At 43.0% G+C, this 26,893-nt stretch overlaps 1 protein-coding gene across 13 annotated transcripts; it reads left to right on the top strand.

Annotated features, from left to right (window-relative positions):
* Window positions 1-580: 580 nt before the first annotated feature.
* Window positions 581-25,128, top strand: LOC139410626 (ataxin-2-like). Of its 13 annotated transcripts, none has more exons than XM_071155951.1 (25): window positions 751-1,071; window positions 2,805-2,838; window positions 2,983-3,042; window positions 3,742-3,813; window positions 4,364-4,514; window positions 5,280-5,294; window positions 7,289-7,419; window positions 7,881-7,972; window positions 8,161-8,349; window positions 8,623-8,786; window positions 12,281-12,472; window positions 13,019-13,198; window positions 16,076-16,240; window positions 16,414-16,521; window positions 16,637-16,707; window positions 16,828-17,135; window positions 17,327-17,393; window positions 17,512-17,643; window positions 21,555-21,572; window positions 22,140-22,206; window positions 22,675-22,853; window positions 23,088-23,214; window positions 23,524-23,942; window positions 24,056-24,230; window positions 24,508-25,128. In XM_071155951.1, the coding sequence occupies exons 1-25, from the start codon at window positions 980-982 to the stop codon at window positions 24,534-24,536; spliced, it is 3,237 nt and encodes a 1,078-aa protein (XP_071012052.1). In that variant the 5' UTR covers window positions 751-979; the 3' UTR covers window positions 24,537-25,128. The 13 variants fall into 13 exon arrangements, with proteins under 13 accessions (XP_071012053.1, XP_071012062.1, XP_071012060.1 ...); XM_071155957.1 differs by having other exon boundaries at window positions 22,140-22,212; window positions 23,524-23,885; XM_071155950.1 differs by having other exon boundaries at window positions 22,140-22,212.
* The last annotated feature ends 1,765 nt before the right edge of the window (window positions 25,129-26,893 follow it).

Below are 26,893 nucleotides of genomic sequence, written 5' to 3'. Positions count from 1 at the left end.
GTGAAACCAAAGCCCTTTCACCAAGATGGATGTTTTTTCCCATATAAATAAATAATCAAATGTACCATTGCCTACAACTAGCTGCTACACTGCCATCTATCTCACTTTCACCTCTCAACTTCTCAAACCATAGAGATAAAATGATATCTCTGACTGTGGTTCAACGTTCTGACAGTCAAAACTAAATTGAAATGGAAAGATTTATTGATGCAATTTTCCATTATTCAAGATGTCTTTAACATGAATTGAGCTGTTTCTTTTATGAATGGGTGTCATCATGATCAAAGATCTTCTAGCACCCGGCTCACGTGGATGCCATGGTACCGCCAAATATTTGCTACCGCTGCGGATGATCTCTTGACTTCCTGTAAATAGTGCAATTTGTAAGTCTTATATCTCCGAAAAAAATACATAACGGTTAGACTGTGGATGACCTCCAGTCACTCATTTGGGTTTATAATTATTATTTTATTCGAAACATGAACATTTTAAGGTTGTCAAAAATCAAGTGGCAGTTTATTTAGGTGGGATCATAGTGTGACGGAAATCGGTATATCCCTCCGCTGTTTTGTCTCCTTTCAAGACTGGTTTTGGTCTTTTCGCTGGTAGCAACGAAGAGAGAACCCGACATAGCTGAAAATCCCGTTTGACGGAATTAAAATACATTTTCAGAATCGAAAAACAAATTGACAGGAGCTTTAATTCACCTATTTGTTACAAGTGTAATCGGCGCATATTGTATTTTTTTATTTAAAGAGCGTTACTTATATTTTTAAAAGGCATTAACTTACACAGCTAGCTAAGTTGGCTAGCTAACTTTTCATAGGTTTGGAATCACATGCGCGGAGTAGCTGAGCGACGTTATCAAGTTTTTAAAAAACGAGTTATCTCTAAATATTATCCAGTCGTCATTTGTTTGCAGTGTATATTCTTTTTGAGATTTTAGGAATACACCACACACGTCGTTTATGGGCTCATCATGTCAATGAAGCAGGCCGGTGGTAATCGCAAACCCGGCAGTGGCGCTGCCTCTGGTGCCGGGGGAAGTGGCGGACGACAGAATTTGGGCAGGTAGGTGATTTATTCAGTCGACATTTTAGCTAACCATATTATTATTATGATGCCAACGTTGTGAAATTATCAATCGCCGACTATGCTCTTAATTACAGGAGTTGATATTTCCACGATAAATGTCAACGTGTTTGTCGCCCTGACTACTATACTATAAGCTATAAAAACAGTCGCACACTCCATATAACGATCTCTAACCTCACAGTAATGTATTGATTACTGGGAGGTTATATATATGTGAAGTGTGCGACTTATTATTTTTAAATAGTTTTTTCACTGTTAGTCTGCACCTCTACACGAAATAATTTTATCTGGATCTGCGCCAGCTCATGCTTATCTGACTAACGTTACTAAACTAACCATACGTCGTTTGTGGTAGGCAAGTTTCTATCCAGCTAGTTAGCAACTTGGTCCATACTATTCGGAATCCTTGTGATGTCCCTAATCCTAGCCTTACTGTAACCATTTTAAATTTCAACGGGTAAGGGACGTCGATGATCCCGGATAGCACGGACCCTAGCAAATTAGGCCTACGAATGATGCTGGACACGGTCTCGTAGTACTGAATGTTCCCGCAGTAATGCCGTACTTAGCTAGCTAGTTTTGGTTTGGTAGCGCCATGTCTGTTTGTAAGTTAGCTAGCTATGCTCTCAATACTAGCTATCAGTGGTTTGTATCCTGTGCCACTTGCTTCGATGGATCATCTTGTAAGAGGATGCATATGCAGCTAGAAATTAAACGGCTAACTAGCTAGCTATACCTCCTGAACTTAGAATACGCTAGGCTACTACCCTGTTAACCAGTTAACGCTTTCATTAATTAAATTCATTAATTTAATTCATGCCATCATTGCATCGGCGTCATGGATAAGTCAGTAAAGATGGGCAGGACACAACCACTCAACGTTTTGTCTTTAAATATTGTTGCGAGGTGGAAGTTTTGACACCGGCGATTGCAAGTCATATTGCCAAACTAAATTGCTACCTTTTTTTGTTTTGAAGTCACAGCAACGATGTTGCAATTTTTAACCTGTAAGTGCGTGCAAGTCTGCAAAAGAAAAGGGGGCGTGGCGGTGTTTTGTGGCGAAGATATAATTTAAAGACCGACGAAGGACTTTCAACCTTGACGTTTTAGTTGCTGCTTGTGTAAAATTGTGCCCTTGAAACATGGCTTATGTAAGTACTACCGTTAACCAGAAGGGCTGTATTTCAGCAACATATCAGTCTATTTTGATAGCAAACTATTTTAAAGGTAGGGACAGTACGTCCTAGCGTTGCATGTGATTTTTTTTTTGGGGGGGGGGGGGGGGGGGGGCAACAACAACAATAGTCATATTCCACACTTCGGAGTCCTGACCCATGCATCATAGACGTTTAAACCAGCCATGCATATATAAACTGTCATCATATGGGTTAGGGAGGCAAGCGCAAAATTAAATGATTTCAGTAATGTATTTCTAATCCAGAAGGAAATTGTGTGTGGGAAAGTGAAGTATTCACTGCACAGCTAGTGAAAATATCTAGCCAGTCATATTTCAGGTGAAATTTACCCATATGAATCATTATCACTACAGGGCATGCAGGACTCATTAAATATGCTTAGTGTTTATTTGATTGTGGAAAGACCTCAAACATTGCATTTATCTATTTATTTTGTGTCACAGAATCAGTAATGAGTCATTTTGAGGATTATAATAATATTGACAATTACTGTTTTTATTTTTTGTCTTTAAGGGGACGGCATAGTGCCAAAGGACCTTCAGCAGCAGTAAGTGAACAGCTTCATTATTTATCATTGTTTGATTTGGTTTTCTGTCCCATTATTTGAATTAGGCACGTGAAGTTGGCAGCTAATGACGATTTGTCACTATTTAGGGTATCATATCTACTATTGTGTTTTTTTGTCTTTCAGGTTGTCTCTAATGGTGTATATGCAAACATGAGGATGGTCCATGTCTTGACATCATTAGTGGTATGTTCCTCGATCACTTGATGCATTAAGGCTCAAGCAACACCAAATACATTTTATGATTTGAAACTAATTCATAACCGATTTCTAGATGGAGGTAGTAGAGCCAGATACTGTGTATGTTGGATGTGTCTCCTGAACAAAGCTTTTTTTTTAAATCTAATGTCACTGGAAAACTAATGACAGCACACTACACATTTAATTTTTTCATGTAAACTTAATTTAACTAGGCAAGTCAGTTAAGAACAAATTCTTATTTACAATGACGGCCAAACCCGGAAGCCGCTGGGCCAATTGTGCACCGCCCTATGGGACTCCCAATCACGGGCGGGTGTGATACAGCCTGGATTCGAACCAGGGACTGTAGTGACGCCTCTTGCACTGAGATGTCGTGCCTTAGACCTCTATGCCACTCGTGCTATTGACTCGTTGAAGCATATCAAGCAAGCAACAGTGACATGTACCACATGTTGTTTTCCCAAAGACCTTCCCTTGCGATAATTAAGTCATGTGTGATTGACAGATTGTTTTAATTAAGAGGTATATGTTTTTAGGAGTGAACTTTGTTTAAATGTGTTGTTCAGACTGCCAATGGAGATACTTCTTAGCAGCAAGTCAATGGTCTTAGTTGAGTTGGAACGTAACGGTACATCTCGTGTGTATGATGATGGAGTAATATTTTTTTTCTCCCTTCATTTGCAGGGAACCAATTGTGAACTGAAAGTAAAAAATGGAATGGTTTATGATGGAGTGTTTAAAACATACAGCCCAGAGGTAAGGACAATCACATAAAGCAATGTCAAAGCCAAGTTTTTTTTCTATTGGGTGACAATAAGTACATTTTAATTGTGATGGCTAGAGCTGTGTTGTATGACCTGATCCCTTGTAGCTTAGTTGGTAGAGCATGGTGCTTGTAGTGCCAGGGTAGTGGGTTCAATTCCTGGGACCACCCATACGTATAATGTGTGCACGCATGTCTGTACGTTGCTTTAGGTAAAATCGTGTGCTGAATGATTATTATTAGTATAATACTTGAGGCCAAGGATATTCTATCTTTCTTGGTAACATAACAGGAGGGTTACACACAGTGGGCCTTACATGCAACATATGCTTCAAGTTTAACAGCCTTGTTGTCCATTTATTAAAGGGAAAATGCTTTACATGGCTCACTTACTGATGCAGTGTTCATAATCTCAAATCGCACACAAAACCCAAATATAAAATACAACCATGTATTCTCTTCGGGGAGTAGTCTAACCTAAGCGTTTACAGTGATACTTGATGGAGCTCTTTCTACTTCACAACTCTGTCGTCTGTCCCCCAGTGTGACCTGGTTCTGGATGCGGCCAACATCAAGAGTCCTGGGCCCAGTGTGGGCCTGCGACAGGAAGACCTCGTGGACAGCATTATCTTCAAGGCTTCCGATGTGGTGGTGGTGCACTTCAGAGACGTGGACTTCAATTATGCCAGAAAAGGTACATCCTTATGTCAAGACTTGTACACTCAAGGTTGTCACTGGCCCCTTAAGTTTGTAGGTGTAGCTATGTCTTTAACTTGAGTTGGTTGGATGCACGAGGAAATGCCTATTTATTGGCCAACACAAAGATAGCCCATTCCTCCTGTGTGAATTGTTATCATGTCTAGAAGCAGAGCCAAGGGCTAGATCATGTGCCTGAACTGAATGCTCCCTCTGTGGCCAGTCATTGAGTAATAATGTGAAATATTGATTGCTCCGAATGTCTCCCAGGCACTGCAGGGGTACTCAATAAGGTTGTGATCCAATATATTACCTCTAAACCTGTCAGGACTCAAGCACTGCACAGTGAGCAACAATAGACTCTGCTAGTTAGCATTGTAATCAAATCAACTAGTGAAGTGTTACTGTGTGAAGTGGGTTAGATCAGTGCTTCCTTACAGCCATTCCTGAAGCATCCCTGGGTGCCCAGGTTCTTGTTGTAGCCAACCCAGTTTCTAGCAGACAAATAGCAAAGGCCACATGTTAAATGCATACAGTATCTCATTGCCATGTGCCAGATATTTCACTGGGCTAAGTCTCGGGTAATGCACAAGAAAACCCATTTGTTTTGTAGATGAAAGAAATGTAGCTGTGTGGTTGGAATGTAAACATTAGCATATACACAGTGGCGCTTCAGGAATAAGGTTAGGAACCCCAGGGTTAGGCTACCTGTCTTCTCTCAACTGACCCTCTCTTCCATGTGTTTCTCCTCAAATGGGTGTAGTCTCTACTGACACAGGTAATATTCTGTTTTTGCACCTTTTTGTTGTTGTTGACGCATACACATGTTAATTTTGATGGTAAGAGGGTAAACAGTAAAACCTCAATAGCTTTGAGGAAATGCAGTAGTGTAAGGGTCCTCTGTAGAGCATGGCTTTTGCATCGCCAGGATAGTGGGTTTGATTCCCAGGACCACCCATACGCAATGTTCCCTCTATGCTGCAAGCAGCTCCCCCGGGACTGCCGCACAAAATAAATATCAGCCTGCGCAGAGAAGCACCTGTACACTCAAGGTTGTCACTGGCGAGATTGAACGTCACTGAACCTTCTAGAGTTTTCCCCTTTTAGTTAACACTATCAAAGTTTCCCTTTACTGTGGGAATTGTGATTGAATCAATGCAATTTTAGCCACTTTCAATGCAACATACTGAAACACAACTATGCAAGAGATTTTGTTGTAGGCCAAACGCATCGCCGTAGGATTCTATTGTGTTGACACGCACGACTCAGCCCGTACTCTACACAGACCTTTTGCGGCATAAGCAATCAGAGCTGCAGTAGGCCTATATGCAAATAGACCATTGCCATATGAATCTGTGCCGTTCACGTTGAACTGGACTGTGTTTACAGCATGAGTGGTTGTGAGTAGATGCACTTGTTTTGAGATCAATGTGACAGTTGCATGTATCCACATGCACATTTTGTTCATATCCTTTGCTAGTTATTGATTTATTAGCCCAGTTATAGATCATTTGTAGTCGGCAATAAGGGGCAGTGATTGCTTCCTACAAGAGCACAAAACGTGTACATTTCTAGACCTTTGAAAAGCAAGTCAGCTGAAGCGCTTTTTTTGTCTTAAAAGGGGCAGTGTTGTATTTTGAGATGTCTTGAATAAGCTACGTAGCCAATAGGCAGAGGGTTTGTCTGATTCTCTATAATAAGGGAATGGGAGTAATAATGCATTTTATTTTGTAAAGTGGTTTCTTGTGTCAAACAACACATTTTCAGTCACCTCGTCTGAAAGACAAGTGGATAAGCAGGTTAAAAAGTATCATGGAATGTAGGCTTACATTCACCACACATTGGCTGCTACTGTAGGCTGAATGATAGAACAGCTATTTCCATGTTAAAATGGTATGGTGTGCATTTCTCCATTTGTTTCTGATGGTAGGCCACTGATAAGCCAACATGGCTTAAGTCTACTTGACCACTGTCTGAAGCTGTAACTCGGTGTTCACTGTAAACTCACATTGGGAGTTGCACAGAATTTTCACAATGTTGGAAGCAGACCTGAAATTTGCTCCGCGCCGGACAATATTTGAGGGAACATTACCCATACGTAAAAAAATAAATGTATGCACCCATGACAGTACGTTTCTTGGAATGAAGTGTCTGCTAGATGCCATATTATAAGGGTCAATCCTCATATTGGGCTTGACCCCATTGTCCCCAGACCCCATTGTCATTAAAATACATGTTTCTGGGGGACCTATTCAAATGGCTTGATTCTCTAAAGAGCTTTGGTTGACTCTATCGAATAAATGCAACTGAAACAAAAGTACTTACAAAGATGTTGAATTGTGCTAAAATATCTCGTTTAAAAATGACACGTGCGGTCTCAAATTTTCCTTTTTATAATTCAATCTATTCTGCGTAACCACATTGTCTGACCTGCCTGGAGTCATATTTTTCATGCTATGACTAATCTAAGTGCATGTTATTTATAGGTTTATTTTGCTTACCATTAATTTCTGTACTCGTTCTCCCTAATGTTAACACTATGATTCTGCTACTTCTGTGTTGTGACTGTTTCTAATGGTTATCCTGACATGATCACTGCCAAAGCAAAGAGTGCACCTGGTTCTTAGAAAGGCAGATCATGTGCTATCTGCCTTCTCCACACCTGCACAGTCATCATTTACCTGTGCCTGCGTGTGTATGTGTGATCCCCTCCGTGTTTGCATACATGTCTGTCAGCAGTATATAACTATGAATGTGTGTTGTAACGTGTAGATAACTTCACGGACACTGCAGTGGGCGGCAGAATCAACGGGGAACACAAGGAGAAGGACCTGGAGCCGTGGGATGGAGGGCGGCAGCAGCACATGGTCTCAGGCAGCCTGGAGTCTCTGGACACAGACGTGGTATTGCTTTCCATTTAGTGCTCTGCATGGAACTATATCTGCTGCTGTGGGCAAAGTTGCCCCTAGATGCTGTTCTGGTATCTGTTTATTATCTACCGTAGTGGTTAACGGGTTACTTTGGGATTTTGGCAATGAGGTACTTTGTCTACTTCCCCAGAGTTCGATGAACTCCTTTATCTCTCTGCGTCCAGTATGAAAGAAATTGGAGGTAGTTTTGCAGCCAATGCCAACTAGTGTTAGCGCAGTGACTGGAAGTCTACAGTAGCATCTAACTCCGGGGAAGTAGATCAATCCCGAAGTTTCCCTTTAAGGTTAGGATTGGGGAAGGGGAAGCTGATCCTAAATCTGGAGCTAGGTAGCACTTCACTCCAGAGTATTGTTGTTTTTTACTCTCCATTCATAGTTTATATCATCTGACCAAAAGCCTCTCTGCCTCGCTCTTGCTCTCTTGCTCCTCTTAGTCAAATGGCTGGGACCCGAATGACATGTTCAAGTACAATGAAGAGCAGTATGGCATCAAGTCCACCTACGACAGCAGCCTGTCCACCTACACGTAAGCTACTCCTGCCTCTCTCTGTCCACTCATGCGTCATACAGGCACAGACAGGTTTATCAAGTAGGAAATGAGCTCATCCACTAACAATGTGTTGCACCTACTTTGCTTTGCATGCGTGACCCCTATTTGGGGACAGGGGTGTGTGTGTGTCTAAGGTTTGCCCTGTGCTGTGCTCTTCTATGCAGGGTTGCCCTGGAGCGGGATAACTCTGAGGAGTTTCTGAAGCGGGAAGCGCGAGCGGCCCAACTGGCGGAGGAGATCGAGGCCAGCTCCACCTACAAGTCCCGCGTGGCCCTGGAGAATGACGAGCGCAGCGAGGAGGAGAAGTACACTGCCGTGGTGAGGGGAGAGAGGGAGCAACACACACTCAACAGGTGGGTCTCTGAGGGGTTTTCACAATCCATTAGTTGATGCTAGCATCCATAAATTGAATGTTCGTCTGTCACTCGCATCCATGTTCAGCTGCGACTTGCCTCATGTATGGCTAACATACTGGCATACTGCAGTGTCTTCAAGCTCTCGTTCAGTTGTGGACATTGCAGAGGCAGGCTTGCAGGATTCCGCTGCCAATTTGTACATCTGGTTTCACATTGTTGTAGTTGCATTAGTTTTTAACTTGTTCTCCTGGGTCACTGATCTCTCCATAGAGAAAAGTACATTCCCCCGGGTCAGAGGAACAGAGAGGGGATGTCATGGGGAGCGGGTCGTCAGAACTCCCCTAGGTTGGTCCAGAGCAGCAGTGGACCTCCCCGGCCAGGTCTTCACGACTACACCCCCAGCTCTGGAGCTGACCAGAGAGTTGTCAACGGAGGTAAGGGCACCCTGGTTCATCCTGGAGCATGGAACAATATCACATTTTATTTGTCACATCCTTCCTAAACAACAGGTGTAGACTAAAGTCCTATTGGAATTGGGCTAGTATTACTTGAGAACGTTGGTTATGTATTTATTACCCCAGAATGTCAATTATTCCAGAGGACGATTCTGACAAGATTAGTTTTTTACAATTTTTTTTACACAAACTGTCCCTGTAATTTTTGGGATGGAAGCCTGGATGGTTTTTTTTTCAAGGCGTGAAGATATTTCAACAAATCCAGGCGACAATATGCTACACTGATATATTGAGCTTGGTTCCAACTTTCTGAACCATACCAAACCATCTTTCAGGTCTTGTGTTGATATATAATATTTCAATTAACGAAGTGTAATATTTTAATGATCCGCAGTAGAAGGCATCCTAAATGCCCCCCAGCCTTCAGATGGGAGCTAAACAGTTAACTTGCACTTGAGATGTGTTTTAAGGCTGTAGATGAGTTACCTTGTCATTTCCAAATGTTTTGCTCAGTTGTATGCTGCTTCGTGATCTATTAACAGCAAGGGTTGCATTACATAGGAGCAATATGTTTCACTGATGCATTTGGCAATATTCACACACATCAACCAAAGCATTCACTGTGGAGGTTGATACATGTTGACCCTTCATATATAGGCTATGAGCAGCACTTAGTTCAAATTATCCAATCAGTTATTGTTTTCTTGCTCAAACCGCAAGCAACACCTGTCAAACTCAGACAGTTCTCTCAAAACACAGGGATGTCGATTCGCAGTGTTATCAGAGGACCTCTGAGTTCGCCAACAGTAGGATATTCTGGATGGAATTGTTACACTCCTGCCAGATAAAAATGGCTGACATGGCAGATTCAGAAAGGACTAAAATGACAGATGTGATGTTTTGTGCTCGTGCACATAATTCCATTACCCAACCTCCCCCAGTAAATCGAGGGCACCACACAATGACTGAATGAAAGGCGCTATTGTCAAAGCCAGAGGATGTCTCTGCGTCAGACCACCCCTAGATGGGTTTTTACAGGCATCCTGTAAAGATCAGTTGTGTGAACATGACTGGCTATTTTTGAATGAGCTCATCTGTCCTGAATTTACCCAATCCCTAGTTTTAGTTTAACGTTCTTCTTTTTAGTTAAGCTGTGTGCTCATCTCGTAGTTTGTATTGTATATTCTAGCTGGTATTTAGACCACAACTGTCAGATCACCTGTAGGATTTGTTAGTCTGACAAGTCCAGGCCAATGTTTATCTGTGTCTGGGGAAACTTACCGTGGCGAGTTTGGCCTTGACTTTCAGACATCAGTACTCGGTAATCATCCTACCATCCAAAAAACACAATTGCATGTTTCTCTCTACATTAACAATTTGAATGTCAGTTCAGTTTCATTTCCTGAGTTGTCATCTTGTTCTGCGTCCTAACTTTCCTTGACCTTTTTTCAAGTTTATTCTGTTTTCATCAGTAAATCTCTGGAGTTTATTCTTTGCTATGCTGTTTCTATCCGTTTCAACTAGAGGTCAACCGATTGTGATTTTTCAACGCCGATACCGATTATTGGAGGACCTAAAAGAAAGCCGATACCGATTAATCGGACGATGAAAATATATATTTTATTTATTTGTAATAATGACAATTACAACAATACTGAATGAACACTTATTTTAACTTAATAATATACATCAATAAAATCAATTTAGCTTCAAATAAATAATGAAACGTGTTCAATTTGGTTTAAATGCAAAAATAAAGTGTTGGAGGAGAAAGTAAAAGTGCAATATGTGCTATGTAAGAAAGCTAACGTTTCAGTTCCTTGCTCAGAACATGAGAACATATGAAAACTGGTGGTTCCTTTTAACATGAGTCTTCAATATTCCCAGGTAAGAAGTTTTAGGTTGTAGTTATTATAGGACGATTTCTCTCTATACCATGTGTATTTCATTAACCTTTGACTATTGGATGTTCTTATAGGCACTTTAGTATTGACAGTGAAACAGTATCTTCCATCCCTCTCCTCGCTCCTACCTGGGCTCGAAGCAGCGTTACCCATGCAGAGCAAGGGGAATAACTACTCCCAAGTCTCAGAGCGAGTGACGTTTGAAACGCTATTGGTGCGCTAACTAGCTAGCCATTTCACATCGGTTATACCAGCCTAATCTCGGGAGTTGATAGGCTTGAAGTCATAAACAGCTGCTGGCAAATGCACAAAAGTGCTGTTTGAATGAATGTTTACGAGCCTACTGGTGCCTACCATCGCTCAGAATGCTCTATCAAATCATAGACTTAGTTATAACATGATAACACACAGAAATACGAGCCGTAGGTCATTAATATGGTCAAATCCGGAAACTATCATATCGAAAAGAAGACGTTTATTCTTTCAGTGAAATACGGAACCGTTCCGTATTTTATCTAACGAGTGTCATCCATAAGTCTAAATATCCCTGTAACATTGAAGGTTGTGCAAAGTAATGTCATAATTATATAAAATTCTGGCAAATTATACGGCCCAAACTGTTGCATATACCCTGACTCTGCGTGCAATGAACGCAAGAGAAGTGACACAATTTCACCTGGTTAATATTGCCTGCTAACCTGGATTTCTTTTAGCTAAATATGCAGGTTTAAAAATATATACTTCTGTGTACTGATTTTAAGAAAGGCATTGATGTTCATGGTTAGGTACAGTCATGCAACGATTGTGCTTTTTTCGCAAATGCGCTTTTGTTAAATCATCCCCCGTTTGGCAAAGTTGGCAGTCTTTGTTAGGAAGAAGTAGTCTTCACAGAGTTCGCAACGATGCCAGGTTAGCAGGGAATATTAACTAAATATCCAGGTTTAAAAATATATACTTGTGTATTGATTTTAAGAAAGGCATTGATGTTTATGGTTAGGTACACATTGGAGCAACAACAGTCCTTTTTCGTGAATACGCACAGCATCGATTTATATGCAATGCAGGAAACGCTAGATAACTACACATGGTTGATATTACTAGTTTAACTAGTCATTATGATTGTTTTTATAAGTTTAATGGTAGCTAGCAACTTAACTTGGCTTACTGCATTCGCGTACCAGGCAGTCTCCTCGTGGAGTGCAGTGAGAGGCAGGTGGTTAGAGCATTGGACTAGTTAACTGTAAGGTTGCAAGATTGAATCCCCGAGCTGACACGGTAAAAATCTCATTCTGCCCAACCAAATTGGTGTCCAAAAATACCGATTTCCTATTGTTATGAACTTGAAATCTGCCCTAATTAATCGGCCATTCCGATTAATCGGCCGACCTCTAGTTTCAACTTGCTGACCCGTCTCCTCTTTCTGCCTTCCTTGAATCACCCTCCTTTTCCTTGTGTACACATGCCTCGTCTTTACCCCTCGCTCCACCTTATTATCTGTCCTCTTTCTGTCCTTGCTCTCTCGTTTCTCCTTATTTCTCCTCCTCTGCTCATTGTCATTTGTCCTATCAGGTGCCACCTCCTGCCCATCGCCCTCCTCCCGCTACCAGTCAGGCCCCTCCCCTCTCCCACCCAGGGCGGCCACGCCCACCCGGCCTCCATCCAGACCCCCCTCGCGGCCCTCCCGGCCCCCGTCTCACCCCTCTGCTCACGGCTCTCCAGCTCCCATCTGCACTATACCCAGTAGACGCATGTCCTCAGAAGGTAGCTACCTCCCTCCTAACAGAGTGGTGAACACACAGAGCCATGTGCACCGCTGGGCTGGCTGTGCTGCTGCCGCTGTCTCTAATCTCCTGCTTCAAGACGCTGCTTTTCAATTGAGAAACGGCTTTGGACTTTGATGTTTTTTCTTCTTTGCCCTACCTCCACTTTCCTCCTGTCTCTCTCACTCCTGCTCTCTCTCGCTCTCCTTGCACGCATTGCATTGTGAATTGTGTGGTGTTGGTCGCGCTCTCCAGGAACACTCCCATGGTGTGGCATTGAAAGCAGGAGGCACTAGTCACAGACTTGTCAGTGTTTACGTGCACTGGGTGCATTAATGACCGTTGTATTGGTGAAGGAAAGATGGTGTATGTATTCATGCCGTTTTTCATCACCGTTCCTCAATCATTTTGTAATATCGTCTGTGGTAAGTAGCTGTTTGTATTGTCCACCTAGTTGCATATAGTTTGTGGTACTAGTGGCTCACTAGTCTCTACCTGGGCTCCTTCTAGCTAAATTATGTGGTGTCACAACTCTCTCTCCCTCCAGGCCCTCCCAGGATGTCCCCAAAGACCCAGCGTACCCCTCGCACCCACAGAGTTCCCCCCGGGAGTAGAGTTCCCCCGGGAGTAGACTTCATGCCCCACAATGCTCCAGGAGAGGTGCCCGTTCCCCCGGCTACCCGCAGCAGCTCATCCGGTGGCACCTGGTCTTCAGTGGTCAGCGGAGGTAAGAAACCCCATCTGTCCTTCAGGACTGGGGTGGAAATGACACCTGGCAAAATAGCTTGGATTGTTACAGATATAGCCACTGTGGTTATATTACATTGACAAATGGTATGCCTAGGGTTGTGGCGGTCATGAGATTGTCAGCCGTTAATTGTCATGCAAATGACTGCCGGTCTCACGGCATCTCACTGTTAATTAACATAACATGTTTAGCATCTTCTGGCTTCCACCCATACAAGCTGCTGATGCCCACCTTTGGAACATCTACATTTTAACAAGTCAAATGAATCCATTTAATATAGCCTACACCGTCACATTAAAATGCATTATTTAGTTGTGATATTCCCAGGTTTATAGGCCTGTCTTAGATATCGAAACAAATGTTGCATGAGACTTGATGATTTGGAAAAAAGTTTCATAAAAAGGCATGTGCTCTCATCCTTCCCTCGGTGAGACGATTGCATTGTTAATCTGCTTGTGTGTCGAGCAAGTTAGGGGATATGTAATCAATAGAAGATGGCATTAAAATTACAATTTAAAGGCTATAACAACCAAAAACCAACAGGTAGGCTTGTATTTAGGCTATAATTTGAACGGAGTAGTGATGTGTTGGCTTAACTTGTAGGATAGTGAGATGCAAAGTAGCATTATGGCTAGCCTCAAGTAGCCAAGTTAGCTAGCTTCTCTCGGTTTGATGCAGTCAAGACTGGTACAATGTAATCCGATGGGATGGTAACTAGCAAGAAGTTATTCCAGGGCGAGAACAGTAGTTGCGGTGTCTCCCTCCGTGCCTGCTCCAAGCCTCCTGAGTCCTGTGTCCTACTCTCACATCCCCACACACACTGCACGCTTCTGCTCTCTGAGGCAGATAGCCTAGAGGTTAAGAGAGTTGGGCCAGTAACCAAAAGGTCGCTGGTTCGATTCCTCGAGCTGGCAAGGTGGACTAATCTGCCGTTCTGCCCTTGAGCAAGGCAGTTAACCCCCAACAACTGCTCCCCGGGCGCTGATGACATTGATTAAAGGAAAGGTTCACCCATTTTGAATGTTTTGTTTTTGTGCATCTCTGGGTGAGTTATTGATGTTCAAGCAGACGGAAATCCGTCCGGTGTGACGTAGCACCGTGATAGTCGCTCTCGCTTCACTGGAAGTTAACAGGAATATGACTTTTACATCGTGAAAATTTCTCAAACATGTCAGATTTCAATACCGGCTGATGTCTTGACTCGGGAGGATTTTTTTCTCTCAAATGAGCCATTGATCATATTTTTGGTGATATTCCTACCTCGAGAAATGTGTAATTTAACGGAGAGCCTAGCACATTTTTCCCATTTGTCTGCCTCTTTAGTCCAGGGTGCATTGTGCCGTTGCTAGAGATGTATTATAGAAAAGAGATGGGAACGTATGCCCTGATCAAGCATACTGTCAACCGTTCACGTTGTCATGCTGCGTCACACGGTTGCTAAACTGTCACTCAATCCCTTTCTCAGTCTGTATATGTTGAGAAACATGCCTATTTTCCTCAAGTACGTAGTGTCACGATTCCAAAGCTTTACGATACTACAGATGGCAAGTTAATTCTCACATCCTGGTAAAGATTTATGTTTTGAGCTAGCGCCCAATAGACTCGCATTAACTCATTAAAGGAGGTGCTCCTTGTCCCTGAATTTCCCAGAATACACTGCGTGGTTCATTTTCATAGCATGGGCAACATTTCCCCATCTCAAAGATATATTTGTGCCTCCCGATTGGCGCAGAGGTCTAAGGCACTGAATCACAGTGCTAGAGGCGTCACTACAGACCCGGGTTGGGTCCCAATTTGCTACTTTACATGCTGATATTGTCTTTATTATTGTGTGTAGCTACATTTGCTTGCTAGCCAGCCAGCCCATAGAGAGCATTGCATTGTGGATTTTGTAGTCGACTTGAGCTGCAACAGATTTCCCCATTGATTTTCCATTTTGCTACCCACGTTTATCATAATGCCAAAACTAAACATTTGTTCACCAAAAAAATTGTACTCACACATTGTTGAACACTGTAAATTGAAGGAATTAGTGGATTTGGGCTGATTTTTCCTGTTAAATCAGCAACCTGCTTCTCTCTTGAGGGTTTAGGTTAAAAGCATAAGACACATTTTGGTTGAATGCATTCAGTTGTGCAACTGACAAGGTATCCCCCTTTCCTTACTAGCCCTGTGCCTCACATTTTAGAGCTCTGTCCAGGCTGCAGACTTTTAGAGGGGGGGGGGGGCTCTCCCCGGTCTTGCTCGGGGATTCAAACCAGCCACCTTTCAGTTACCACACCAATGCTCGCTCTGTGCTTCTTTCTCTCTTTCTGTAACAGCTCCGGTTTAATAAGGTAGCAAAACAATGTCTTCTACTGCTTCCCTCTCATCAGACCAGTTGTCCTTCAGATCCTTTTGGGTTTTCAAATAAATGTCTGCATATTGGGTCCTGGGCTTTTTCTTGTCCATTTCAGAACAGGAGCTCTGACTCCCATCACCATTGTCCTCATCATTCAGATGATTAACTCGTGAAGTGATTTAGAGGGACAATGGAGTGCTGAGTATGAGGCGATTTAGAGGTTCGTTGGCAAGTTTGGTAGGCTACCATTCAGGGCCATTCATTTGCACTGTTTTGGATGGGTTTACCCTGACCAGTGGTCACAGGGAATTTGACTGGTTATGACTCGTGACTGCCGTTGTGGCGGGAATACGGTCACTGCGACAGCCCTAGATAGACTAAAGACAAATTTCCATTCTGTGTAAACTTATTGGACAATGAAATGTTCTCATCTTAGCTGTGAAGTCTTATCTAGTGTAAGGGATGTATCTCTTTTGGATGTGTGTAGGATAACGGTGTTTGTTGCTCTCCTATAGCACACAGACCTCGATCCCCTCGGCAGAACAGCATGGGCGGGGCCTCTCCTGGTCCCTCGCCCCAGACTGGGTCCACTCCCGTGGAACCTGTTAACACATCAATGTCAGCTTCCTCACCTACTGCTAGCCCTGCCCCCAATATGGCCGCCACCTCCTCAGCAGAGGGTAAGTCCGCTTGCCATCGACATCCATACTCTTATTGTTTTCTGGCTGTATGCTCTGAAGCAGTGACAAACGTAAGAATCTGTCACTTTCTTATTAAAAGCAGTCAGTCAAGCGCCGTCTGAAACAAGGCACTTGACGATTTTACTCTCCCCTTCTTTCTTCCCTTAATATAGCGAAAGATTCTCGGGTCCAGGCGACGAGACAGAACTCTCCTACGGTCAACAAAGAGAACATGAAACCCCTGGAGAGCCCCCCTAGTATCAACAGACCACTCTCTAAAGGTCTGCAGCGTGGACACAGCTCACATTTTGAGGAGGATCCAATTGTATTGTCTGAAATGCATCTCTATTTCTGTATTGGTGAAATGTCTCATGATCTTTCACTTTCTCTCTGCAGGACCCCCCTCCATGGCACCAGACCACAGAAAACAAATAGACAACTTAAAGAAATTTAGTGTAGATTTTAGGGTAAGTTGGGTGTCCTCACTTGCCTTCAGGAAGAAGTATCTCTTGACAGTAAAATACAGAAAATGTCATAAATAATCTTTGTTAGTACAGCCATCTAAAACTCTCATCTCGCTCTCTCAGTTGCAGTCCAGCTCTAACCCAGACCCACAGTTTCAGCAGATGGTGACTAAGCCTCCGCAGGACACGGGAGAGAAGTCCAAGCAGCTTCCTCTGGATAAGGGGTTGGAGGGGTCTGAGGGCCCTGTGGTCCCCGCCAGGAGCAACAAGCCAGACAGCCCTGGCGCATCATCCCCCTCCCTGTCCTCTACCCTCTGTCCCGCCCCGGAGCAGAACAGGGGGCCTGACGTGACCTCGCAGGGTGTCCAGACATCTGCACCCAACTTAAGCGGAGGAGCCAAGCCTGAAGACAAGGAAGAGGATGAGGCAGAGTGAGTGTCATGGCCATTCATCTGTTAGATTTGAGTTGGTGTTGTAGTGGGTCTCTCTTGAGGGTAGGCACAAATGGAGTGCAGCTTTAAACAGCCAACCTAAGAGAAATTGATCATCCTGGAACTCTCACGTTGCCGAAATAAATGATTTTCTGTCTTATGTTAATGTATTCCTTTTCCCCGCTCCGCAGTCAAATGAGAAAGTCGACTCTGAATCCTAATGCCCACGAGTTCAAACCCAGGGTCTTCACTCCTCAGGTCAGTTTGACTCCCCACATAGGCTGCATCCTCTGTTTCTGCTATTTGATATCTCTGCTTGATATCGATATTCCTTTTGAAGATGAAAAGACTTTGTAATATGTGCCTGTGTGTGCAGCCAAAGCCGGCCACCACCCCGACCCCCCCTCGTCCCCAAGGCCAGCCCAGCCCCTCTATCGTCATGCAGCAGCCTCAACAGGTCTACTTTCCCCAGATGTACCCTCTGACCCCTGTCAGCCCTGGAGTCCAGGTGAGATGACACACGCACACACAGACTCCATCCCCCTGCATGCCCCCACAACTCTGGCAGGTCAGAATAAGAATACTTGTGGAAGCTGAGACATCCCCATGAAATGATAATTGGTGTGTGATTGGCATGCACAGTTGCTAAGCAGCATGGAAGGTGGATGAGGGTCCTAAAATATTTAGTTCACCCTCCTTTCACCTCATCCCTCATCTCTTGCTCTCACTCTCTGTCTGTCTCTATGTGTGTTGTGGTACAACAAGATGGAATTAAGTTTTATTTTTTCTAGAGTTCGACTGATTATGATTTTTCAACGCCGATACCGATTAATCAGACAATTTTTATATATTTGTAATAATTACAATACTAAATGTAACAATACTGAATGAACAATGAACACTTATTTTAACTAAATATAATACATCTAGTCTCAAATAATGAAACATGTTCAATTTGGTTTAAATAATGCAAAAACAAAGTGTTGGAGAATTAAGTGAAAGTGCCATGTAAGAAAGCTAACGTTTTAAGTTCCTTGCTCAGAACATATGAAAGCTGGTGGTTCCTTTTAACATGAGTCTTCAATATTCCCAGGTAAGAAGTTTTAGGTTGTAGTTATTATAGGACTTTTTTCTCTCTATACCATTTGTATTTCATATACCTTTGACTATTGGATGTCCTTATAGGCACTTTAGTATTGCCAGCCTAATCTCGGGAGTTGATAGGCTTGAAGTCATAAACAGCGCAATGCTTGAAGCATTGCGAAGAGCTGCTGGCAAACGCAGTAAAGTGCTTACGAGCCTGCTGCTGCCTAACACTGCTCAGACTGCGCTATCAAATCATAGACTTAATTGTAGTATAATAAACACACAGAAATATGAGCCTTAGTTTCTGGATTTGACCATATTCATGACCTATCATCTCGAAAAGACGTTTATTCTTTCAGTGAAATACGGAAGGAACCGTTCCGTATTTTATCTAACGGGTGGCATCCATAAGTCTAAATATTGCTGTTACATTGCACAACCTTCAATGTTATGTCATAATTATATAAAATTCTGGCAAATTATACAGCCCAAACTTTTGCATATACCCTGACTCTGCGTGCGATGAACGCAAGAGAAGTGACACAATTTCACCTGGTTAATATTGCCTGCTAACCTGGATTTCTTTTAGCTAAATATGCAGGTTTAAAAATATATACTTCTGTGTATTGATTTTAAGAAAGGCATTGATGTTTATGGTTAGGTACATTCGTGCAACGATTGTGCTTTTTTCGCAAATGCGCTTTTGTTAAATCATCCCCCGTTTGGCGAAGTTAGCTGTCTTCGTTAGGAAGAAATGGTCTTCACACAGTTCGCAACGAGCCAGGCGGCCCAAACTGCTGCATATACCCTGACTCTGTTGCACAGAACGCAAGAGAAGTGACACAATTTCCCTAGTTAAAATAAATTAATGTTAGCAAGCAATATTAACTAAATATGCAGGTTTAAAAAATATATACTTGTGTAATGATTTTAAGGGGTTTATGGTTAGGTACACATTGGTGCAACCAAAGTGCTTTTTTTCACGAATGCACTTGTTAAATCACCCCTTTGGCGAAGTGGGCTGTGACTCAATGACAAAATAACAGGCACCGCATCGATTATATGCAACGCAGGACAAGCTAGATAAACTAGTAATATCATCAACCATGTGTAGTTAACTAGTGAATATGGGAAGATTGTTTTTTTTTATAAGGTGCTTGCTAGCATTTAAACTTACCTTGGCTCCTTTGCTGCACTCGCATAACAGGTAGTCAGCCTGCCACGCAGTCTCCTCGTGGAGTGCAATGTAATCGGCCGTGATCGGTGTCCAGAAATCCCGATTACCGACTGTAATGAAAACTTGAAATCGACCCTAATTAATTGGTCGACATCTAGTTTTTTCTGTATAGAAAAGTCTAAGGTGGGTGGCCTAAGTGTTTCAGGCCACTTGTGTCCAAACAGTAAAGAAAAAAAAGGTGGGATGTGAAAAGGTTCCGTGTAAACTTAAATGACTAAAACCAGCTATAAAATACAGCATGTAGAAAACATTATGGTGCTGTTATTTATTTTAAGATCGGTCAGGGACAATCAAATTCCCCAAATAATTCATTCAGGACTATCTTTGTCAAGGCATGGGGCCCACATTGATTTTGTTACATTTGAGTCACACAAATAGCATAAGCCATGACAAGATGTGTAGATTGGAGTAAATTAGCTATATAACAGCTACATTTTGTCACTGCGGACAATGGGAGAGTCTCTAAAATTTCCGGTCAGAGACTGCACCAGTGACCATGCCCACAGCCACCACCTAAGCCCCATTTTGATCCAGAAAAAAACCCTGGAATGTATCATTCCCAACCAGAAGGATCACCTTTTCAATTTTTGCTTCACTGCTATCAGTGTTTTATAATTTGTGGGTATTTGTATGATCCATCTGTCCTTCTATGCAGTTGTGGCATGCATATGTCAGAGGCCCTTACTTCCTACTGGTCACAGTTTCACCATTCCACAGTCATTTACTCACTGTCTGAACTCATGTAGAGTAGCCTACTGCTTCTTTGTATTGGTTTGTGACATTTCGGGAGACTTCAGGTGGGTTTGAGTCGAGCTTGAATTATTATTATTTATTTTTTTCCTGAGTATCTCCTGTCAGTATACAGCAGCATTGTCTTGATGCTAGTCCTGTTTTGGTGTAGGCCAGTTGGGAGTAATGTTGGACTCGGGAGTGAATGCAGTAGGACTGGGCGATATCGCCAAAATGTCATGGTATTTTCTTTCAATTTGAAGTTATTTTGTTTTTTGATCAATAAAAGTTCTAAATTTGCGTGACCCTAGGGTGGCAACACATACATTCTAAGTGATTGCAATGGGCCATTCTCCATTCTGATTGTTTTATACTGTTTAATTCAACTTCAACCTAAAATAATTTACTGCACTATTTGAGATCATTTCCACACTGCGGACAAAAATGCTAGGCCTTATTTTTAACCAGATGTTGCAATTGCGATTTAGATCAAACCACTTGGGTGAACTTTTAGAAATAGAATATAAATAATGGTGGGCACTTTGAATACAGTGACATGACAACGAATGAAACGTGTTATTGTGACAGGGTAGGAACCAAAGTGTTGATCAGTGTTTCCAAGGGGACCCTATAGTCTTTGGCTACATTAAATCTTTATTCATACAGCCAACTTGCAATTAGCATTAGTGGCTAAGAAAATACAAGCTAGCTGTTTGCAGATGTAAGAAGAACAAAGTAATTATAGTATGCTTGTGGATTTATATTAAATCCATAAGCAAAAATGAACATTTGTTGCATGTGCTGCATTGACTGTGCAGACTGAACAAAAGTGTCAGGTGGTCAAGCAACAACAAATGCGCTCCTTGAGTGACGGGGTGGGACTAGGTCTATGTGGAAGCGGCATGGAGAGGGATGGACTCAAGTAGTGGAGTAAACTATAAAAATTAACGTTACACATGGCGTATCACATTTAACAAACCAAACATTCAAATACCCCTATAGAAGGTAAAGTAAAAACCCAAACCGGTCTGTGCATAAATACCGTGTGTGTGTGTGTGTGTGTGTGTGTGTGTGTGTGTATGTATATAGTAAAATACAGTATACCGCCCAGCTCCAGAATGCAGTTTGAGACTAGTGAATCCGTTGTGAACTATGCAATTGTGTGATGGAGATCTCTGGAATTGCGCTGTCTCAAAGCACATACAATACATCTCTGTGGCAGATATTGTAAGAAATAAATCTATTTTGGTCTTGAAGTTGCTATGGTGATCCAACATTAGTCACTTGAGAGAGAAACATTTTCTAGTTACCACAAACAAGCCACTAAAGAATGGTTCTGTTGTTTCTCCCTTTCCTCTCTCCATTAGAAAAGCATTATCTGGAAGGTTTGTGCATTTCTTAAGCTTTCTACTCTTTTCTTACCTTTTATGTCCAAATCCGTATGTGATGTTTTGCTTGCTTGAAAATGTCCCATCAGATGTTGGTTTGCCAATTTCTTATTGAAATTGTTTCTAGTTGTCGATCTTATCTTCGTTTTTAACAGCTTACTTTGGTTCATTTGACAACTAATGGTCTCGCTGCCTTAGCAATTTTTTTTTTTTTACCCAGACCTAAGACTTGTCTTCATTTTTAGTTTACAAACTGAAGAAATGCAGAGCAGTTCTCGTATTTGTATGTGAGCAAATGTTGCCATTTGATTAGCCTGCATTGATAATGTGCAGATGAACATAGAATATTAAGTGCATGTTTCAGTCATCCAGCTGATAGAAGGGGGGGGCCCAGTGTGGACAGACAGGTGTATGCATGAGACCAGACAACCCTTCTTCTCTTCAAGTTTACAAGGCATGCTGTGAACATGGATTGTGGGTGTATGAGGAGGTCAGAGTTGAAAGGGTAAGGGGGCTGTGAAATCAGTGGGTTAACCTTGGTGTTCTTCTGATCTTCTCTGCCAGTCTCCAGCCATGTACCACGTCCAGATGCCTCATATGACGCTGAGCCAGTCCAAGCCCTACAGACCAGGTAAAGGTGAGACTGGCAAACGCTGTCTCATGTCTTCCTTGTCCTCATCAATAGCACAGTTCAGCTGCCAAATTAACAGCCAAAGGCTGCTTCCAGAAGTCAGACATGCTGCCCTCACACATGGAGCCAAAGCTGTCTGGCAAACGCATAGTGAAGACATTCTCATGACTTTGTGCAGTAAATATTCATTTGTTTTGTAGTCGTAACTGCCGGCTGGCATCGGGTGATAGCGCTGCTTTATGTGTGGAGCTTTTGTCGGCGTTGTCTAGTCTGCTGGAGAGCCAAACAGCTACACTAACAGTGCTTTTGGAATTCAGCATTTTCATAGGGTGTATGTCATCATAGATGGATTCAGCATTGTAGACAAATAATTAATTTAAAAGGTTGCCCACCCAGATATCTCTCCTGTTATTCTGGATGTTTGTGTTCTGAACGGTTGTTGTTGTGGTATGCCACTGGCTGCTGCAGTATCCAACATGCCCCAGCAGAGGTCAGACCAGCACCACCCCCAGGGCACGCCCACCATGATGCACCCGGCCGCGGGGCCGCCCATCGTGGCCCAGAGCCCTGCCTACTCAGCCCAGTACTTCACGTGTAGCCCACAGCAGTTTACCAGCCAGCAACTGATGCCCCACTACCAGTCACAGGTAACAATCTGCCAAAATAACTACTCTACTCACTTCTATGGACCATGGATAATGGAAAGACCCTATAGATTTTCAGGGCTTGTATAAGGTATTCCAATACTCCTCCAATGAGCGCATTAATGCCTTAAAATCATCAGCAGTGTCTTTGGAATAGGACCACACACACACACACACACACACACACACACACACACACACACGTGCAGGCAGTGAGTTCCCCATCTCCCCCCCCAGGCCCAGCATGTGTTCAGCCCGGTGATTCAGGGTCAGGCCAGGATGATGGCCCCTCCCACCCACGGCCACCCTGGCCAGCTGGTCTCTTCCACCACCCAGTATGGTGAACAGACTCACACCATGTACGGTAAGACTCCACTGTGTGTCAGACCGCATTTTCTACTCTTCCCACTATCTGGTTGTGTGTATGTACCTCATCTCACCACCCAGAACCAAATCAGCGACTCTATTTTGGTTCTGGGACCGGTGGTAGAGAGATTTGTAATACGGTTGCATAGCCACACTAATTCCATGTAAAAAGCATAAATGGTGTGCGATTGCGCAATAAACGTTAGATTATTTTTCTTTTTGGCAAAGCAAATATGTTGACATGTTGTTCTGTGTAGTCTGTCTGGTCTGTGACAATAACCCAGTCTTTGTTTGGGGGGGGGTTCAGTGTCACAAGGCCCCATGCCGCAGCAGTACGCCCACCCCAATACCACACTGCATCCCCACCCCCAGCCCTCGGCCACCCCCACAGGCCAGTCCCAGCAGGGCGTGCAGCACGGTGGCAACCACCCGGCCCCCAGCCCCGTCCAGCAGCACCAGGCTGCTGCAGCTGCCCAGGCCCTGCACATGGGCAACCAGCCCCAGCAGCAGATGTACCAGGCCCTGGCCCCCACCCCACCCTCCATGACCCCGGGGCCCAACCCCCAGTCCCCCCAGGGCAGCTTCTCCTCGGCCCAGCAGGCAGTCTACCTCCACCCCCAGCAGATGCAGCACGGCTACAACCCCTCCCACATGGCCCACATGCAGCAGGTGAGCTCCACCTTCAGAAGCCCTTCCCTTCACTCTGAGTACATACTATATGAGCAGGTTAGTGGTCCCAGGAACAAAAACACTCACTTTTATAGAATCAAAGTCAGTAACAGTTGTATGTATCTTTTTCTACTAAGCTTTTTTCTCTGTCTTATTCTCTCCCTCTTCAGGCCCATATCCAGTCTGGGATGGTGCCGTCCCACCATGGTAACCCTGGCCACCCTCAGATGATGCTTATGGCCACCCAGCAGCAAGGTGGCCCCCAGCCCCAACTCGCCCAGAATGCCCTCAACCCCATCCCAGTGTCCTCCACTGCTCACTTCTCTTACTTGGCTCACCCCCAAGGTACGTCCATATGAAACCCCATCCCTACATGCCTCGGGGAGGACTTCTCCAGTCACCTGACGGATGTCTTTGTTGCTTGTTCAACTAAACACAAGTCTTAAATTGGGGCAAATAGGTTGTTCATCATATCAATGTTTGATCCCATTTCCCAGTCTTTTTTGCTAATGATCATTTTGGTTGAAAACGGATATTAATAAATGCTGACATGCAGCTGTATCTAATCTAACCACGACTGGCCAATCAATGATTTGCTCCATTTTGTGTTTTGTCCCTGCAGTTCAACAGCACCATCAGCAGCAGCTGTAGAGGGTACTGTGGAGAACATGGACCCCTCTACCACCCTCGCTTTCGGAGTCTTCACACAGAGAATCCACACAGCTCTCATCATGCTACATGTGCGTTCCTCTCCCAGTCAGAATGTTCAGATTGTTACAGTGGACAGAGGTTTTATTAGTTTAGAGTTGTGCTGATAACAGAAAGGACTCCTTTGCCCCCCCCCCCCCCCCACACACACCTTACACACACCTAAGTGGAACTTGATTTGGCTTGCCAATTTAAGAATTGAGAATGTAAAAAAAAGTACCGGAGCTTGCATTATGTCTGCACCTTGATATGAAAATTCTTCCGACTTGGACAGTTTTAAAGTGACTGTTTAATTGCTGCTACTATTGCTGCATTCAAGACTTAAGAACAGGTTCAAACCAAACTAAAACAAATTAAAATCTTCCTGTAATTAATAACAAGTTTGGCTAAAAGGACTGAAGTATTATTTATGAATTGATGGCTAAGGTGATCCCACTTCCCACCTGACCATTATGGAACTTAAGTTAAAATACAGTTTACTTTGTAGATATCCATTAAAAAAATTAGGAAAAAATAAAAGTTTTAAACTGGGTAACTGTCTTTTGTTTATTTTAGCTTTCTGTTTAATGACATTTTTTGAAGTAATGTATAGACCTTGACAAATGTATGAATTAAGTTGGTCACAAAGTAGATGACCACGATTAGGACCTGGTCCCTATCCCAGTGATTCTAGAGGGCTGTATAATTGAAGTACTTTGACCATCCAGATCAGTTTGCACGTGAGATGTCTTTTTAGAAAGGCTATCTGCAAGATTAGAACCTGTGACCTTCAGATCTCTAATTGCCTAGTCAACTGCTCCAGCACAGCTTTTTTCACAGATATAAAGCTGTTCAGTCAACAAATCACATTTTATAATGGTTGGGTAAGGTTGGAAAACAAACAGCGCATTGTGATTTGAACTGACAAACGTGGGTTGCGACCAAGTTAACACCCTTCAACCTACCTCCATATGAGCCTTGTCTTTATTTGACTCACCTATAAACTCCACCCCCTGACCTGTCACTAAGCGGTTGAGACTGAAGTCGTGGCAAGTGGATCTGCAACAGTCGAACACCGTTATAGATTTCCAACAGCAAAGCTCAGATCCACATAAGCTATTGTTAATGAAAGTTTATTTGTCCCAGTAAACATCTCAACCTCCAATATCTCACACGAACTGAAATCGTGTGTGTGTGTAGGCAACATGATACAATCAATTGGTAACCCTCATATCACAATTTGTTAATATCCATCTAGTCTTACATGAAACGCAGCAACGTTGTTTCCTGTTTCAGTCACATCTTTGGTCATGTTTGTCAAAAACAATTCACCTCATTGGTTGACAAGAGGCGATGAAGTTGAAGAGCAACTTCATGACCTTTAATCACATGGTTTGTGTAAAGGACAAGTCGGACAATTTTATATATATATATATATTTTTTTTTTATCCCCATAATGCAACATACTTTGAAAGGCAGTGACTAACGTGATCTGCTCGAACGTGCCCAGTGAGTCTGAACTGTCTATACCGGTCTCAATATGGATGGGATCAGTACATATTTTAGCACCAGGTATCAACGAGGCTCAGGAAAGAAATGTTTCACAGGTCCCTTAGCGACACCCTTTAATGACCCAGTTCTATTTTAACCCCTAGCACCCCCTGTTCAGACTAAACACGTGAAAGCATTATAGGGCTTTGTGGTGGAGCCATACCATTCTGTGTACACGTAATCATTTCGGGGAACACTTGTAGATAAAGATGAAACCACGAGGGAGGTGTGGAGCTTTTTCAGTCACAAATGTGTTGCAGGTAGATGTGTTTTGGTTAGCTTTATTTTCCAAAAGTCAAATATACAGTTTATATAAATTTAGAATGATTATAACTGAGGGAAATGTAACAATTGATCAAAGATCGACAGAAAAAGCTTTGGCGTGGTTTACTTAGTGATGGAATGTTACAGTGCTAATACATAAATAGAATCAACAGTATTGAGAAGACATGCGTTCATCAGTTGAACTCAAAATGTACAAATGTCAGCCAAGGCGTCGCTGAGGGGCCAAAATAAATGCTTGCAAGCAAATGTTCTAATACCTGAGCACAGGAGGTTGGGGGCACCTTTTTAATTGGTGAGGATTGGCATAGAAACCATGTTTGATGCCAATCCATTTGCACTGTTTCCTTGGGAGTATAAAACAAACCTATGTGCAGACAGTTGAGTGAGCAACCCACGTCTGCAGTGACGGAATGCACCCGAAGCTTGCCATGACACTGATGTAAGTAGGGGTGGTCTTTACTGCTGGATGCCAAGTATGCAGTTTG

Source organism: Oncorhynchus clarkii, chromosome 6 (genome assembly GCF_045791955.1).
Source record: "Oncorhynchus clarkii lewisi isolate Uvic-CL-2024 chromosome 6, UVic_Ocla_1.0, whole genome shotgun sequence".
Taxonomy (NCBI): Eukaryota; Metazoa; Chordata; class Actinopteri; order Salmoniformes; family Salmonidae; genus Oncorhynchus; species Oncorhynchus clarkii.
This window is presented reverse-complemented; position numbering and strand designations above follow the sequence as displayed.